Source organism: Carassius carassius, chromosome 2 (genome assembly GCF_963082965.1).
Source record: "Carassius carassius chromosome 2, fCarCar2.1, whole genome shotgun sequence".
NCBI lineage: Eukaryota > Metazoa > Chordata > Actinopteri > Cypriniformes > Cyprinidae > Carassius > Carassius carassius.
The window spans coordinates 21,232,515-21,251,054 of NC_081756.1; the positions used below are offsets into that span (position 1 = coordinate 21,232,515).

The following is an 18,540-nucleotide window of genomic DNA, read 5'->3' on the forward strand; positions in this document are numbered from 1 at the left end:
CACAAGACAAAAACTGATCGTTAATCTTTTTCTAAAAACAGCCAGAGGCACAGAAAACACTGATGAGTGTGTATAGTAACAACAGCTCTGCCCTTTAGCTGCATTAAAATCCTGATGACTTCTTGACATACATGAACAGACACATCACAAAACCTGTTCAACAACTTAAAACTAATACAGTTCTATTTATCTTTAAAATACATATGTTTAATGAGGATATGAAACTCTCTTACATATTGACAAAGAATTTATGTTGTATAAAATCTAACTATTATATTTCCCTATATGATTAAGAGGCATGCAAAACAATGCGGCAGGATACAAAATTAAGTTCCTAAAAAATTATATTCTTTTCTCCTTCATCAAAAAACATCCTTTTGAAATTTTCAATATCTACACTTCTTAAGGAGGAAGTTGGACTACATATGGTAGAGGAAATAAAAAGAAAAACATAACATACATATACGTACACTACCAAATCTAACTCAAGATTTTCTAATAACACCTGCATTCATATGTGTGTACAAATTAGAGATCAACCGATATTTCGATTTACCAATATTTTTTCCCGATATTTAAGCCTTTTATCATAATCGGATATCGGTGTTGTAATACAGGATTCACCGATAAAAGCCACCATCTTTTGGGTGTTTTGAGAATTGCGCGCAGGATAGCCATTGCAGCGCATCTGAGGGGAGACGAGACGATTTGCTGTAGTTAGTCAACTTTATTTAACATAACAGCCAGCTATGCACAAATTAGATGCATTACATGAATGCCTGATATGTAGTTTATGCAGCTTGGCTCTAAAAAATAGAGACCAACTCACGGTCATGTTAAATAATCCATCAAGTCCTGTTCCAACAAAGACGTAACTTTGCCTGAACTAATATGCAGCCATGAATGAGCGCATGTTGGAAATAAAAGCGCTGAATTTAATTCTCTCTCTGTTGTCTATGCTCATCGTTAGTCTCGTGAAGTTGAAGTTACGCAGATAATGCGTCAAAATCCTTTCCCAATAAAGACGTAACTTTGCAGGAGTTAAATAATACAGCCATGAGTGAGCGCATGTTGGGGGAAAAGCACTAAATTGAATTCTCTCTCTGTTGTAAATTTGCTCCATCATTAGTCTCGTGAAGCCGCTTTCATATTGTTATTCACTCAGCGGGTTGATGTGGTTGATGCTCAGGAAATGCTCCAGCACGGCCACCGCATGTAAATTTTAACAAGATTCACTTCTTTATAACACCCTAAATTGTATTAACATTTACTATATAACCATCATTTTGCTAATAAACATCTAAAAAATATATAACTCAATGGAAATTATTTATTATCACTGCTAGCGATAACAGTTGGAGTAGTTCTATGTAACTGCATATATAAACCGCGCTGTCAGCAGGCATTTCATAATCTAGAAAGACAAAACATTATTAATTATTTTGATTTAACATTCTGGTGGAGAAATGCAATAAAATACGATGTTTTGTTTGTTATATTCCAATATTCCAGAGAATATTATTCAGTGAATTAACATTATCCAGTGAATTATTTTTGACTCTTTAGCTATTAAACAGCTTATAAACCTAATAAAACCATAGTTTAAAATGAAGTTGATATGACTCATGTCCTTTATTTATTTTCTCCATTTGAAAACATTAGACATTCTACATTTATTTTGCTAATTGTTAATATTAGTGTTGTTGCTGTTGATGCTTTTTAGAAAATGTTTTTGCTGTTGTAATATAAAAATTTAATTTAACATGAAAGACAAATTTTCAACAAAAAGATGATTGAAAAGAGGAAAAACCAAAGTGAAGTATGTTCTTTCTTCACTCAGTCATTTAATTACTTTATAACAGTAATTAAATATCGGTTCTGCAAATCGGTTATCGGCACATAAACATTCCAGTAATTCACGAGTTCACGCTTACATATAATTAGCTTAGGTATGGTATGTGTATTTGGCGTGCTGTCCGGGGAAGGGCTCCGAGCTCGGGAATGGCCTAATGAACCTAGAGTACCCCCCCTTCCCCGTCTAATTGGTGGAGGAGGGATGCTGATTAACCGTCAATGGATAGAGGTAAGTCAGCGATATTTATACTGTGGGATTGATTACTAGATTGTGGTCCACCTGTGTTGATTAGGCTAAGTATCTGACGCGCTCCTCCCGAACCTTGTTAACGAGAACATCATTTGGTAGCGGTTATAAAAAATAAAAAAAATAAAAAATATCAGTCGATCACTAGTACAAATCCAACATATGGTCCAAATTAAACAGTGCAATAGACTGAAAATCACTTGCACACAGAGGTGATTTTATTTCCAACATTTAGTCCAAATACATCCTCCAAACTTCTGTCTCAAATGAAAGGTTTTCCCTTTTCTTCTGCGAATGTCCACACAGACCATCATGTGGTCATGTCTGAGGTATCTCTTTGAACAACCACTGATTCCTGTAATTCATGGAGCAGCAAAGCCTCTTTAATTACACTTAGTTACTGCTTAAAACACAATAGTACAGTATTTTACATAATATACAAAACATGGTGGTCATTTTTTTTAAATATGACACAAAATGCTTAGTCCTCGTTTGCCTAGACAATATGCAATCTCCATACGCAATTTACTGATCATGCAATACTTAAAAAAAAACATAAAAAAAAAACATGCAAAACTTAAACAAAAACACACCGGGGTCCACCCACACACAGGCATTCTGTTTTCACTATACCCAAATCTCTTTCCTTCACGACACACTCGAGCACACTGACAGGGGCTGATAGGGTTGATACTTCTCACACGTTTTTTTCATTAGGCAATTACATAAACACACACACACATAGGCCATGTCTGGTGGTTGCACACTGGAGGCCGTCTGCATTGTTGATTATACGTCTGACATGTTTAACAAAAAAACTGAGTACTTCAACAAAAAAGTGATTATAAATCAGTTATCATCATAAGAAATACTATTACCGTTTATATTTCCACATTAAGTGGAAACACTTGCCGAGCTATTTAACAACTCTGTCTGATCATGTAAGAGCCTTTTAAGTAAAAATATCATATTTTTATTCTACGGCAGCACTTAGGTAATGTGACTAGCATGTGATGATGCTAAATTAAATATTTTAATAGCTAGATAAAAGCTATGTAAATGACATTAATAACATAAGCAGGATTCTGGATTTTGTAACTCATCTAAACTTAAAGATAACGTGCTCCAAAATGTGTAGGCACTATTTAGAAAGGGAAAAGACTGATACACCTCCCTCCAAACTGCGATAAGGACTCGTTTATATATTTAGACACTTCTATAAATCTGTCACCTGCAAAGTCGGCGACAGAACTGGCTACTGTTGATGTAAATAAGCGTAAAATGGAGAAATGAAACAGTGTAAGTTCAGTATTAGTGGAAACCTAAGGGTTGAAACTTTTTCCATGTGCTCTAGATGAAAGCAGGGGCGAGTGATAACAGAAACTTGTATAGTATTTCACCGTGCAGCAGCTGTCAGATTCATGGCGGCTTTGTCTCAAACCACTCAATCGCGTCTATGATGTCCAGAAACGATATCTAGGCAGGCAGCTAAATAGGTTTTGAGCCTATGTGACCGGCTTAAAGTCTTCAGCGAAGTATCCAGGTGCTTGTTGGTTACAGTTCAGCCAGCCGCCTAAACTTACCGCTTCTCATTTTCATTGGCTGAATTTACAACCGCACAAGAAACTAAACAAAACTGCAGCTGTTGGCGTGAAGCGAAAAGCCGGTGAGTAACGTTACTGTCGTTTTAACGGCGCGGCGCTGCTGCTTTTGATACCGGGTTTTGCATTTACTATCGACCTCCTTACTTTTTCGATGCATGATTCATGAGTTAATCAACACCGAAACAGTGTGTCAGAGTATCCCGATGTAGAGGCACTGACCTGCGGGGCCTAGCGGCGGCTGCTGCCCGTCCTCCCCGAAGATCAATCTGAAGTCCAGCTCTTCATTCCCGGGGCAGTTTGCAGTAGTCATCGGGTTTGACAGCTCGGGCTCACCCGTGTAAGAACGCCGACTCTTTAATGAACTCACTACATTGACTAACGATAAAGGCAAAACTTTTAAACTTTTTCTCCGTGCTGTAACGTTACTTCTCTAAGCCCGGGCAGAAATATAATCGCTTCTCTCTCACAATAATCCAAACTGTTCGACCTTCTGTGGAGGTTCAGCGAACTCGCAGCAGCTTGAACTTTTCGCCTGTGGCGTGAAGGGGGGGTGGGGGTGAGCGTTGTGCGTCAGCGCGACCGTTGATCGAGCTCGTCCGTAAATTCGCTGCTGCTCTCCGTCTCGAGCTCCTATCCCAACTTTTACTAACAGCGCGTGACAGGCCAGTTCCAGCGGTGACGTCAGTCGAGTCGGCAGACAACACAAGGGCGCGCGCACACGCGCACTCAATCACTCACGCGCGCTCACACATAAACACAACCTAGCCCTCAGTAGGCTCATGGGTTTTGTAGTTTCTGTGAACTGTAGTTAACCGCAGTTGAATCAAGCCGTTCGCTTTTAAAGACCACGTGTTTCAGTGAATTTTATTTAAAAATTTAAATGCAATAAACTACATTACATATGAACTATATTAATAGAAATGGTAAGAATTATGTAATTTAATTGAACTAGGTAAGTATAATTTAATAATTGAATATAAATTATATTGTAATTATTTAACATTTCCTTGTTTGCATTACTTATAAGCAAATATATAAATCGAATATCTTTGTTTATTTCCAGGTTTAAATTCAGTGTTGAATCAAAAATTTTCAGTGTTGTCTTAGACCTTTGGACTCCATTGTATATTTTCTTTAATTAATTAAATTGTGTATTATTGTATTAATATAAAACATACTTTTGCTCTGCTGTCTGGTTTATATATAGTAGCAAACGTTAATCTGTTTAGCATTTTCCAAAAAAAACATTTTTTTTTTTTTTTTAGCAAATTACAACATTGTCGTTACAAAATTATCCCAAATTTTAATTTCTGAAATGTGTTTATTTATTCACTGTTTTTGGTATGTTTTGCTTCAATGATAGCAGCACTGAAGCTGTATCATCGGCACAGTTTCACAAAAACCTGCTGATCATGCGAGAATGTACCAAAGAGCATCTTGTGCTGTAATGAAAGCCAGAACATCAGTTTATTCAAGTGCTAACATAACAGTGTCACAGATTAGTTTGATTGTCTATCTAAATATTGCAGAAATTAAATATTTCTTTATTTTTTTACACCATAAAGTTTTCTTTTGTTTCAAATTTCTCAAAATCATTAAAATCCTGTTTATTCCACATTTAAATTTGTTGTTAAATTTATAATCAACTGTATATATTCTTTAATGATTTGGGTCTTGTTAAATCATTTCTTTTCAATGCTCTGTAATTTATATGGTTTTCCACTGACATCTCTATAGAAATAGATTCGCTTAATATTTTCCAAAATCTTTAAATTAGAGTGATGATGGCGTAATTTATCCAAATAAACTATGCCTTGACGTATACACAAAAATAAACTACCTTTAACCAGTCTTCATGCTCACTCAAACAATAATTCATGTGCACAGACCTACTCAGAAAATCATACACAGTGCAAATTTCAGTCCTCACTGTAACTACTTTATTTAACGCCTAACATTCAGCATGATGTATAACACAGGAAGAAAGGAGTGTTATAATAGGCAAGTCATCAGAAAAAAATTCTTAACCAGATTACTTAACATCGTGCAGTGTTTATCTACCTCACTGATGACAACTTTGTTTGAGGCACTCAAGTGTTCATTCACGTGGAGCACTGTCTCAGAGGAGAGAGAAAAAATAAACACAACACTTAAATATGTGGAGTTAGTTTTACATTTTGAAGTTATCTTTTTACATATACTCAGTTTCCCTGTTGGAGATATTATTTGTTTTACTCAAATAACTTTATATTTATTCTGTTTTGCACTGTAGTTAGCACAACAGGATGCTGTTTTACGGCTACAAAAAAAAAAAACAATATCAGACAATAACTGAAAAAAACAAAAAACAATCTAAACATGTGGACCAAGCAGCTTTATATCTCAGTGACGAAATTCACACCGCCAAACAAGAATGTTTTCTTTGATGCATGTGGGCGTATAAACGGCATGTTCACATTTCACATTTCCTGTGGTCTTTATTTACTTAGATGTCATTAAACCCTGAACTTTCACTGAACACTCAAAAGACTAATAGAATTTGATAGTAGTGATTAGTAGGTTAAGTTGCAGAATCAGTTGCAGAGCATTCATCTGGTCTCATGACAGGGTCACTTATGGCATTACTAAAGTTGTGATGCTCACTTTGGCTTTTTATGATGTAATCATGAACTTCAAGCTAAACTAAATCAAAACTGCAAAACTACCATGCTACACAAACAAACACATACTCAAACATCTTTACATACTGCACAATTCTTAAAGTTTGCATGAGAATAACAGAAAAAAAGAACAATGGAAGGAACCAAATATAGTTGATTTATAATTGCATAAGTACCAATTAGAATGAATAAATCTGCATATTATTCATCTGTAATGAATCATCTCACCGATTCATTTCATTGTTAAAATTTCCCAGATGAACACAGACACAACCGTTATAAATTATCGCGAATTGCCTGAACACATTCTCACACTGCTGAAATGATCCTGCCAAACTCATTGTTTACTATTCAGAATACCCGTGTTTCTCTTCGTCTCTGATGACCTTTGTGGGAGGAAGATAGAGAACACGGTATCCGTGGATTGTGTAGGAGGGGGACGATGTGGTTTTTGATACTGTGTTCTCGTAAAGACAGTTAAAAAGAAAGAAAGAACTTTCTACTCTCACACAAATCCGGTTCAAAACTAGTTTTCTTTTCAAGGATTGGTGTTTTGTGCTAGTCATGTTCAAATACACATTTTCTCAGAGGAATCACTGGATAAACAATAGCGTGCATTCGTTTTGAATACCAAAAAGAAAAAAGTATAAGATTTTATTTATTTATAGTATAAGATTTATATTAAAGTTCTGATTTGTTTCATTTCTGTGTACATTGTTGTATTCTCTTATGAAAATATAATTCATAAATAACATTAACAATGGTGATTATAATATCCAAACCTGCTGAAGTACAATACAGTATTTCTTTAAAAATCAGAAACTGTTTAGGAATAATATTGCACAATGCGGCACTTACAGTACCCCCCCCCCCATTAATTAGGTTTATTTGCAGTCAGCATAAGTATATTTAAATATCAGTTTATATTTTCTAAATATACTTTTTAGTTTATTTATTTATTTATTTTGATCCCAGATAGACATATTTTGTCATGTTTGATTTAGAGAGCAAACTGACAATTTTAAGAAAGACCAAAACATAAAATAAAAAAATAAATAATACAAATAAATAAACGGAAAAGGAAAAATCCAATCTTGAATGTCTCCTGTTGAAAGGAGACTTCAAAGAAGTAAGAAGCTAATGAAACACTTTGTAACAAAACTCCGTACAACGTTCAGAAACACTGTCTTCAACGGATGCATACTGCCCTCTGCTGGACCATTCTCAGCATAAAGCAATAATAGTCAAAACATGAATAATGAATGACACGTGCTCTATCCTGGAAAATTTGAATGATTAATAAGTCAGGTATAAGTAAGGTACAATGGTTTGACTATATTATAAAGTAAGCATGTGTTGTTGTCCTGTAGACTAATATTAACAGCAGTGGGTTTTGTGTTTTAGTTTTTCTATGGTCATTATTTTAAGAAACTCAAATATAGTGTGATCTAATCTAGCACAACAATATTAACACTGTATTCACAAATGCTGAAGGATTCTACTATCATTCATGTTACTCTTAAGACTCCGCCTTAGCACTACTTGTATTCTTCACGACATGTCCTTAATGTGCACTTCCACGTAAGTTATTTTGATAAGAAATAATCTTCTAAAACTGTAAATGTAATTGCACATTCTGAGGACTCTCGCTGTCCTGAATCACTGGCTATGTTCCAACATCATCCTTGAACCCGCTTCAGTTTGCTAACAGAACAAGGTTGTCTTTGCAATGTGTCCTCGGCTGAAATGCATGAAAAAAGCACAACTAATTAAGAATGCTACGGGGAACTATGAGATACCTTAGATTGAGCTACTAACCGTCTTTTGCTTTGGCCCCAAACTTCATGAGCAAACCTGAAAAAGCACATCAAGGCCTCACTGTACAACACCAAATAAATTGCAGACTTAGTGAATGAAGCTATTACTGATATTCATATACAGGTGTATCTAAAAAAAAAACTATCATGGAAAACGTCTTTATTTTTTGTAATTTAATTTAAAAAGGCAAACTTTCTTATATTCTAGATTCATTGAACACAAACTGAAATATTCCAAGCTGCTTGAAGTCCAGTGTGAAGTTTCTGAAGTCAGAGAATGATTTTGGTGCTGTGAAGTCCGCTGGTGTTGGTCCATTGTGTTTATCAAGTCCAAAGTCAATGCAGCCATCTACCAGGAGATTTTGGAGCACTTTATGCTTCCATCTGCTTGAAAAGCTTTATGGAGATGTTGATTTAATTTTGCAGCAGGACTTTAGCACCAGCCCACAGTGTCAAAACCACTTCTATGTGGTTTGATGACCATGATATTACTGTGCTTGACTGGCCAGCCAACTCATCTGACCTGAATCTCACAGAGAATCTATGGTGTATTGTGAAGAGGAAGATAAGTAGCATCTGACAAACAATACAGAAGAGCTGAAGGCCGCTATCAAAGCAACCTGGGCTTCAATAACACCTCAGTGTCACAGGCTGATCACCTCATGCCACGCCGCACTGAAGCAGTAATTCGTGCAAAGAAGCACCAACCAAGAATTGACTGCATAGTTACACCTGCTTTGGAGAATGTGAACATTTCTGTTTTGTAAATCTTTTTTTGATTGATCTTTGAGAAAATATTAAAATAAATTTGAGATATTGAATTTTTTATTTTCCTAAACTGTAAGTCATAACCATCAGAATTAAAACAAAAAACTCTTGAAATATTTCAGTTATTGTGCAATTAATCTAGAATATAAGACAGTTTGCTTTTTAATGCATTAAATAAAGACTTTTCCCATGATATTCAATTTTTTTTAGATGCACCTGTACAATATTTAAATGGTACTTTAAAGAATATATATATATATATATATATATATATATATATATATATATATATATATATATATATATATATATATATATATATATATATATACACAGTACAGACCAAAAGTTTGGACACAGCTTCTCATTCAAAGAGTTTTCTTTATTTTCATGACTATGAAAATTGTAGATTCACACTGAAGGCATCAAAACTATGAATTAACACATGTGGAATTAAATATGGAATTATATACATAATAAAAAAGTGTGAAACAACTGAAAATCTTCACTCTCCTTCTTGGTCAAATAGCCCTTGATGCCTTCAGTGTGAATGTACAATTTTCATAGTCATGAAAATAAAGAAAACTCTTTGAATGAGAAGGTGTGTCCAAACTTTTTGACTGTACTGTATATATATATATATATATATATATATATATATATATATATATATATATATATATATATATATATATGTATGTGTGTGTGTGTGTGTGTGTGTGTGTGTGTGTGTTCTTACCTTCAGGCAATCCAAGTTTTTTTGTTTAACATAATTTGCTCAGCAATAGACCCTCTGCAGTGGGTCTTAATGATGAACTTGCTTAATAAAAACAAAATATTAATTGATTACATGTGGATTATGATGATGTTTTATCAGCTGTTTGAACTTTTATTCTGGCAGCACCCATTCACTGCAGAGGATTCACTGGTGACCAAGTGATGTAATACTAAATTTATCCAGATCTGATCTAATGAAGAAACATACTCATCTACAGCTTGGATGGACTGAGGGTAAGAAAAATGTAAGCAAAATTTCATTTTTGGGTGAATTATTCCTGTCCCCCAGTTCTAGTGTAGACTTTTCAGCTGTACACAATATTTGCCAACAGGGGGGGTTAACGTACCAAGAAAAAATTATTTTATCACCAGTCACTCTCTTATAATTGTACAATAGAACAGAATGCCCTACTCTTCATAATATACAGTGACTCCTATAGACTACTCAGCTATCACTGTGGTAGAAAAGTGCTTAAATTGCCTTAGGTTCAATTTGCTGTCATGTCTCTGTCACACTGAGCACAATGGCCCACTTAAATGTGCCCCACGGTGATTTAAACCAACAGCCGTTGCAGCTGTGACAGTCATTTCTGTGTCCAGATAGACTGAACGGAAGGACCAGTTTTAATGTAATGCTGAAACAATTAAACATCAATTAAAGACTATTTTGGTCGAAGCATAGAGAACAAAAGAGAATTTCATTAGGATAATTATTTAGTATTCAATATATTATCTATTAAATTTATTAGGCAGATGTTGATGTTTTGTCTCTGGCCACTGCTTTTGATTGCTGATATTATTGAAATCATTTTTGACAGGAAATTAAAATACAATGAATCATTTATTATACAAATGAATGAATTTGACATAAGTAACAGGGGATGCATTGATTTATTCATCATATCTTAATAAATGTAGGAAATGTACCAAGAAAAGAACATTTGTGAGATTAACACAGAGAAGAACACAATGTAAGAAAACATCAACTTCTGTAACCACTGAGAAACATCCCGTTTTGATTCCATCAAATCCTATATATAATCTTGAGGTATTAAATAATGCACTTCATGTTTGTTTGTTCTGTGTTAAATGTGTTGGTGAGCAACATGCAACTCAGTCATTAGTGTGTGTGCTGCACTACATGGAGGGAACATCAATCAGATGGCTGATCGATACAACATTTGGGAGTGATGTCAGAGGATCAATACTTATCCTCCTCAACACACACACACACACACACACACACACACACACACACACACACACACACACACAGGCTCATTCTGTCACAGGCTTGCAGAGACACTCACTTTAAGTTTACCTCATCTGACCATCTAGCTCTCACTAGAAGGTTTTTTTATTTTATTTTTTTAAGCCAAAAGAGAACAATACACAGGGCAGATAACATCAGCTAGGGGGAAAACAGGCATTTATTTATTTTTTTCATATGAATATATCAAATCTTTCAAGTATAAATTTCATGTATATTTTGTGTAAATGCAAAATAGATTTTGGACAATATAAACCAATTTTTTTCTAATGAAAATGCATTCTAAAAATTACCGGAAAATATATTTTTGGCCCTTTTCCCCCTTATTTTTTTTGCATAGTCTGAAATGCATAAGATGAAATATTTCAACTTAAGTATGGCCTCTTAAGTATGAGTCAATACATTCATTTAAAAATTTCAGTCCAAACTTCACTGCAGTTTTAAAGCTAAATCTGTTTTCCAAATGTGTGCTCTGCTGGAAAGAGTGTTTTTGTAAATCTAAGCAATGCCTCGGGGAGATCTGTAAAAGCCACAACCATGCAACCACCTCAATGTCTTCTGAGACAGCAGGAGAAAGGCTGTTTTGTCAAGGTGGTCATTAATTGTAAAAACTCTGCAGACAAATCCACATTATTAACATTTTGTATATTCAGGAAAATTCATGATAAGCTGCTTACAGAGTCTGTTTTTAAACATTTTTTCTATGGCTTTTCAGTGCATCTTGATAGAGTAAATCCTGAAGGAAAATATTATTCATGCTTTTTCTTTAAACCTAGAGATTTGACAACTTAAGTAGCATAAACATTATCAAGACCCGTCAATTACTACAATAAACCGCATACATCTGTGAATTCCCAATCAGTCCTCTGTGGTTTGTCTCCAAGAGGCACTCACTCACTAATAATTTTGAACATGATGTACAATTTGATTTGTTAAGACTCTTTCCTGTAAATATCATTTAGTGACAGGAAAGTAGCTCCAACCCCATGACCAACACAGGTTCTATTGAACCATTTAAGAGCCAAGACAAGTAAACAGATTTATAATGAAACTTCAACTCTTTAGTAAGGATATTAGGAAGAGAGAGAGGAAGAACAGAGATAATGTCACGGTAACCAATGTATGTCTCAAAGCCCTCTCCTAGTTTATTTCATAAAGACAAAGAATCAGGAGGTAATTAAGAGAGCAGGAGTGGCAAGGTGCAGAGAGAGAGAGAGAGAGAGAGAGAGAGAGACAGAGTCAATGAGAATGCAGATGTTGAGTAGAAGGAACAGACAATACAGTCATGATGTGTTTTAAAATATTTTCTCTTTAGTTATTTTGTTAAATTAGTCTGAAGATAATTTTTACACCACAAAGAACCTTTTATGAAATGGAAAGGTTCCACGGATGTTGGAAGGTTCCCTGGATTCCCTGTTCTTCCAGAACATTCCATGTGTTTGTGTGTTCTTACACCTCCAGAAAAGCATTTACAGCAATGAAACATTAAGCTAATAAACATGTGATTATGGCACTATTTTCATAACAATACAGTGTGTTACATGAGAAAGTGTAATGTGTAAGTGAAAATAAAGTGTGGCCAAGTATGGTGACTTATACTCAGAATTTTTTGCTTTGCATTTAACCCATCCACGTGCGCACAGACACACACACAGACACACACACACACACACGTGAACAGCCATATTGCTGTGGCACCCATGGAGCAGTCGGGGGTTTGGTGCCTTGCTCAAGTAGGTGCCACTACTGCCCCACTGTAGTGATTAGCTTGATATAAAATGCTACAAATAACATATTTCTGCAACATTACATGGCCAAAACACACATTAGATCGCAATCAGAGGTTATTCCAAACATTCAATGGTGGTTTAAAGTGAGTTTTAAGTAAAAGAATAGTATACATTTTATAAATAGTCTTATGTAGCATGATGCTACAGTGTGAATGAATGGTGATGTAACACGCGTTTTCCTCTATGCCTCACCAGAGTCAATCACTGATGTAGACTCATCAAGCATACCGCACGTTTACTGACTCACTGACGCTGAAGCACTGTATATATATATATATATATATATATATATATATATATATATATATATAATACAGAGCATTTTCAGAACTATAAACAGAAGAGCAAAAAATAAATAAATTAATACAGGGACATCCATCAAAATTCTTCCCTCCAACATGATTGCCTTTACTGCATCCACAATGAGGACATGTCTTCTGTTAAAACTGTGATCACTCGCTTCACTGAAGTCTGCCTCTACATCCACATCCTAAATAGAGAAAGAAAAATAGTTACAGTGTGAATTTCTTCTTCATTCCAAAACTGGAAATGTTCTAAAAAGCATAGAGTTGACCAAGGGCTGTTGAGCAAAATAAAAAAATGCTTTAACTTCTGTGTGCTTAATTCATACTGATGACCAGGGTGAGTATACACTGATCTGTGCAAATATCAAGGACAAGAAAACCACACTTTAAATGATGATCACCCAATACAGATGACGAGATTTGGAGTATAAGAGTTAGAAAAACATATTACAGAAGACAGAGCTTTAAGCGATAGTTCACTTTCAAATTAAATTTTGATAAATTTTAGCTTACCTCAAGGGCATCCAAGATGTAGGTTTCTTTGTTTTTGATATTTTTAGGTCAAACCGTTCTTGTCTGTGACTCATATAATGGAGGTCTATGGTCACCATCTCAAAGAGCATGCACAGAGGAGTCCAAATTAAACAATTCCCCATCGTAAGTACACATTGATGACCTAAGACACGAAACGAGTGGTAGTTGTGTACAAGAGGTAAAAACGATATAAATACTGTTCATTTTCTTACCCAAACCACTCGTTTCGTGTCTTAGGTCATCAATGTGTACTTACGATGGGGAATTGTTTAATTTAAAAATATCAAAAACAAAGAAACCTACATCTTGGATGCCCTTGAGGTAAGCTAAAGTTTATCAAAATTTAATTTGAAAGTGAACTATCGCTTTAAGGGTGAATTATCATTTTTGCATGAAGTATTCCTTAAATTTTTTTAAATGTTTTGTGGGCCTTCAGAAGACTTGAAATATTACACACAAGTTCCATAGACTATTGTTATTTTACTTGTACATTATTCTCAATTATTAGACATAGAATTTTTTTTTTTTTTTTTTTTTACAATATGCTATATGTACTGCATTGTAGATTAAGACTTTAGAGAGCATTGTTATGGAGTGATGGGTCAAACCCATCATTTAAATTACTTTATCTTAATTCAAAGTGTGTAAAGTGTGTAATGCTGACAAGTTTGTAATCAGTCAATACAACTTCATAAATTTAAGGCATTTATATCACCAATTTAACAAATCAGAATTGTTTCACGAGACAAATATACTATCTAATGCAAAATTACAAAAAGAATACCCAGAACCTATTTTTTCATAACCTGACCGATATTATAAAAATAAAACAAAATAAGAGCAGAAACATCAATAATGAAGATGTAAAATTCCCGAAGTACCCTGATATACTGTGGTGCAAACATCAGATGATTATGAAAAAGAAGAGATAGGTCATATTATCACGTTCCCATGAGTTATTATGTTGTTGCCACGACAAAACGAAGTGAACCGAACATGTCACGTTATGGGCACCGTAACTTTGAACCTTAAGTCCGTGTGCTTCTGCACTGTGTAGGGGAGAGGAAATTGTGATCCATGCGTAACAGCATGTCTTGAACATTTTGAGTAATTTTACTCAAATTACGTTAGTTATGGGAACAATCTGTACTAGCATTTCAGCAACAATTTGAAATTTGCAGTAAACTCAACATTTTGGTTAAAATCATGTATTTTATTGTAAGAAATACAATTTGAATTTACAGCTTAAGAACAGCAGACTAAATGCATATGAAAAACCACAATCCTTTCATAGTTATAACTGGGAAACCTTTCTGTACTAAATGCGACATGGATTAAGGTACATTATATAAACCATTTCCATTAGATTGTACATTTTAATGTTCACACCAGCTAATTTATCCCAAGGATTAACATTTTAATTAGCAAAACTATTTAAATGCCATTGTGATTTCTATCATGTAGGAGATTAAAAGAGAGTGTTTGACATTTATGAAGGATATAAAATGTGCTTTTCAGCAGAGGAGATTTTTGTGCTCTTATGTCTGCATATGTCAAGGTGAAGATCTATGTTTTACAGAATTTTTAAAGAACCAAAAGAACAATTTACTCTGAAAAGAAAGAAGAAAAACAGACAAGAATTTTTGTTGATGAGTGTTAAATTGCATTTACTGTCATTATGGTTGAGCAAAGCTAATATCTACAGGACCTTTGCTTTAGCCAGTACAAGGTCAGCCGCTCACTTTAGTCATCCCTAACAGAATGAGGCTAATTCAGATTACTGATTCTAATATAACATTTCAATATACACGTCAAACAGGCTTAGAAACATTGCTTTGATACATGTAATCCTCTTAGAGCCTAATCTGAAGACTGTGCATAGAATATTTCTGCAAATGTTGCTCTCAAAGAAAAAGTTAACTTAATTTGATTCCATAGATAAACTATTCCAATCAGAAACTCTTCCAATTTGATCACAATAACCCATGCATCTTTTAGGAGTTATTTAAATAAATAATTGAATATGGATGATAATGTCATTGAGCTAAGCTTAGATAAAATGATAATGCAAAATGCATCACGATGAGTTATAATTCATTGATTTTCTCTGTGTCTCTTTATTGTGTCCTGAAACTTGGCATGACAATGAATAGTACAAAAGACTGTTTTTATGGAAAATAGAAATGAGAAAGACTTCTTTTACTGATATATAAATGCACTGACAAACATTTCAGGGTAAAGAGCTGTTTATGAAGTGCATGAACACCTTAGCCAGGCATCTGTTGGGCTCATCATGTGGAGAAAGCACACAAGTGGAAGCAGCACCGGAAATAATACTAATTATATTCAGTTACTTGGGTTCTGTCACATGTAGCTTAAAGTATGTTGCCCTGGGGACAGAATGTCATGAATCCAACTATAGCAAATTTTACAAAGCAATCACAAAAATCTGGCAAGCATGCAGTGCAATAACAAACAATAAAGGGCATTAACCTTTCAGTGAGAGAGAGAGAGAGAAAAAAAGATGAATTCAGGCAGCTGTAAAAAAAAAAAAGGAATGCCAGTCAGATTTGAATAAAAAACAAAATAAAGACCTTGAAATGGCAATTATAGTGACACAGAAAAGTGAATGACTTATAGGGATGCACATTTGAGTCCAGTTTACATCATGGCCCAGAACCATCTCTCCTTGCTTTCTCTCTTTTTACTTCCACAGTGATAACCCTCCAGCATAAGGGCCTGATGAAATTTTATTGTCATATCTCCAGATAGTGACATCCAAAGTTTTGAGTTCTATGCCAATGATTCTCCTCCAGCCTTCCCAGCTACAACTATTACAAGTGTGCCGGATTAAAGAGCAATCATCTGTAAATGAAGAGTTGATGGCAAGAAGAATCCATCATGCACAAACTTTTTAAGGTTTGAGGTCTACAAACAGCAGCACAAACCCCATCCTTCACAATTCTGCCACAGATTAGAGCTCTGCCCCAAAAGATCAGCTTCTTTAAAGGGTTAGTTCACCCAATAATCTGAATTATGTTATTAATAACTCACCCTCATGTCATTCCAAACCCGTAAGACCTCCATTTATCTTCGGAACACAGTTTAAGATATTTTAGATTTAGTCCGAGAGCTCTCAGTCCCTCCATTGAAGCTGTGTGTACGGTATACTGTCCATGTCCAAAAAGGTAAGAAAAACATCATCAAAGTAGTCCATGTGACATCAGAGGGTCAGTTAGAATTTTTTGTAGCATCAAAAACACATTTTGGTCCAAAAATAGCAAAAACTACGACTTTATTCAGCATTGTCTTCTCTTCCGTGTCTGTTGTAAGACAGTTCAAAACAAAGCAGTTTGTCATATCCGGTTCGTGAACGAATCATTCGATGTAGCCGAATCTTTTTGAACCAGTTCACCAAATCAAACTGAATCGTTTTAAACGGTTCGTGTCTCCAATACGCATTAATCCACAAACTACTTAAGCGGTTAACTTTTTTAATGTTGTGGCTGACACTTCCTCTGAGTTCAAACAAACCAATATCCCGGAGTAATTCATTTACTCAAACAGTACACTGACTGAACTGCTGTGAAGAGAGAACTGAAGATGAACACCGAGCCGAGGGTGAGTTATTATTGACATCATTTTGATTATTGGGGTTAACTAACCCTTTAACAACAAAAGCTATTTTGGTCAACAAGCTTCTTGAGAAAGAACATCCTGGTTGACCAAACTACTAACCAGCGTAAAGCAAGTTGGACCATTGGAAATTCATATGCTGGTTGAAGCTGGTCTCTTCTTGGTGTGCAATCAGCAACAGAAAGCTCTAACAAAGATGGGCCAGTCAGATGTGTTGGTCCTCCTTTTGTTTTGTTACCCAAAAAAAGTATACAGCTCTTGGACAGTCATCAGTCAGACTGGACTTCTGAAGCATTTTGTGCAAGTCCACTTTATAGTTCCAGGACATGCTGGCACATGAAACACTAGATTGTAATTTCTCTCCCTCCTGATCCTGGTGACTAGGGTGGGTCACCAAGAATTACACACATACAGCATGTATAAACCTGAAATGTATGATGTTTGGTTCCATGTGCAGGGAAGAATACCAAACTAAAAACTTATATTTGACTACCTTTGTATGTGGTTTCAATGATCTGATTGCAAAATGTTTTAGACTGTGTCTCAACTTGTATTAAGCGCTTACTACTACTCCGCAAACTGAGGAGAGCCAGAGCCCCGCCCCCCATCATGTGCACCTTTTACAGAGGCACCATCGAGAGCATCCTGTCGAGCTGCATCAGTGTGTGATATGGCGCCTGCAATGCGTCCTGCCGAAAGACTCTGTAACGCATAGTGAGAGCAGCTGAGAAGATCATTGGTGTCTCCCTCCAGGACATTTATGGAACCCATCTCACTCCCAAAGCCCTCTACATCGCAGGTGATCCCACCCACCCGTCACACAGCTTCTTTAGTCTTTAGTCACACCAGGACCAGCAGACTGAAGGACTGCTTCATCCATCTGGCTGCAATGCAGCATTGGTCTGCTCACTACCTCATTCACCATGGATCTGACATCATTCTACCACCTCATCAGTCAGTTAAATAAAATAACTGCTCTTGAGCCCTTTGTCACTTTGCTCAGACTGAATTAACTTTTTTTTGCATTAAAAATCTTTTTATCTGCACTGTTTGTTCACTTCACTGGTTTGCACTCCATCTGCCATGTGCCTTGCGCTGCTTTATTTAACTTTATTTTTAATTTTATTACATGTCTTTTTTACATTCCATTATTGTATAGCTGTATCTTATATTTTATATTTGATCTAGATTTTTAGCCTCTACTTTAAGTGTTATCTGTGTGCACCAGTGGTCTGAGAGTAACGTAATTTCGATTCTCTGTATGTATGTACTGTACAT

The 18,540-nt window shown here is 35.3% G+C and overlaps 1 protein-coding gene across 2 annotated transcripts in view; it reads right to left on the reverse strand.

Annotated features, from left to right (window-relative positions):
• The window catches only part of LOC132106441 (nuclear factor of activated T-cells, cytoplasmic 3-like), a 70,065-nt gene extending 65,621 nt beyond the window's left edge, over positions 1-4,444 (reverse strand). The window contains exon 1 of one of the 2 annotated variants that reach the window (XM_059512121.1): positions 3,925-4,444. In XM_059512121.1, the coding sequence (XP_059368104.1) occupies positions 3,925-4,015 (91 nt within the window). In that variant the 5' untranslated portion in view covers positions 4,016-4,444. The remainder of the gene's footprint in view (positions 1-3,924) is intronic. The other variant, XM_059512128.1, reaches the window with a different exon arrangement.
• Between the last annotated feature and the right edge of the window lie 14,096 nt (positions 4,445-18,540).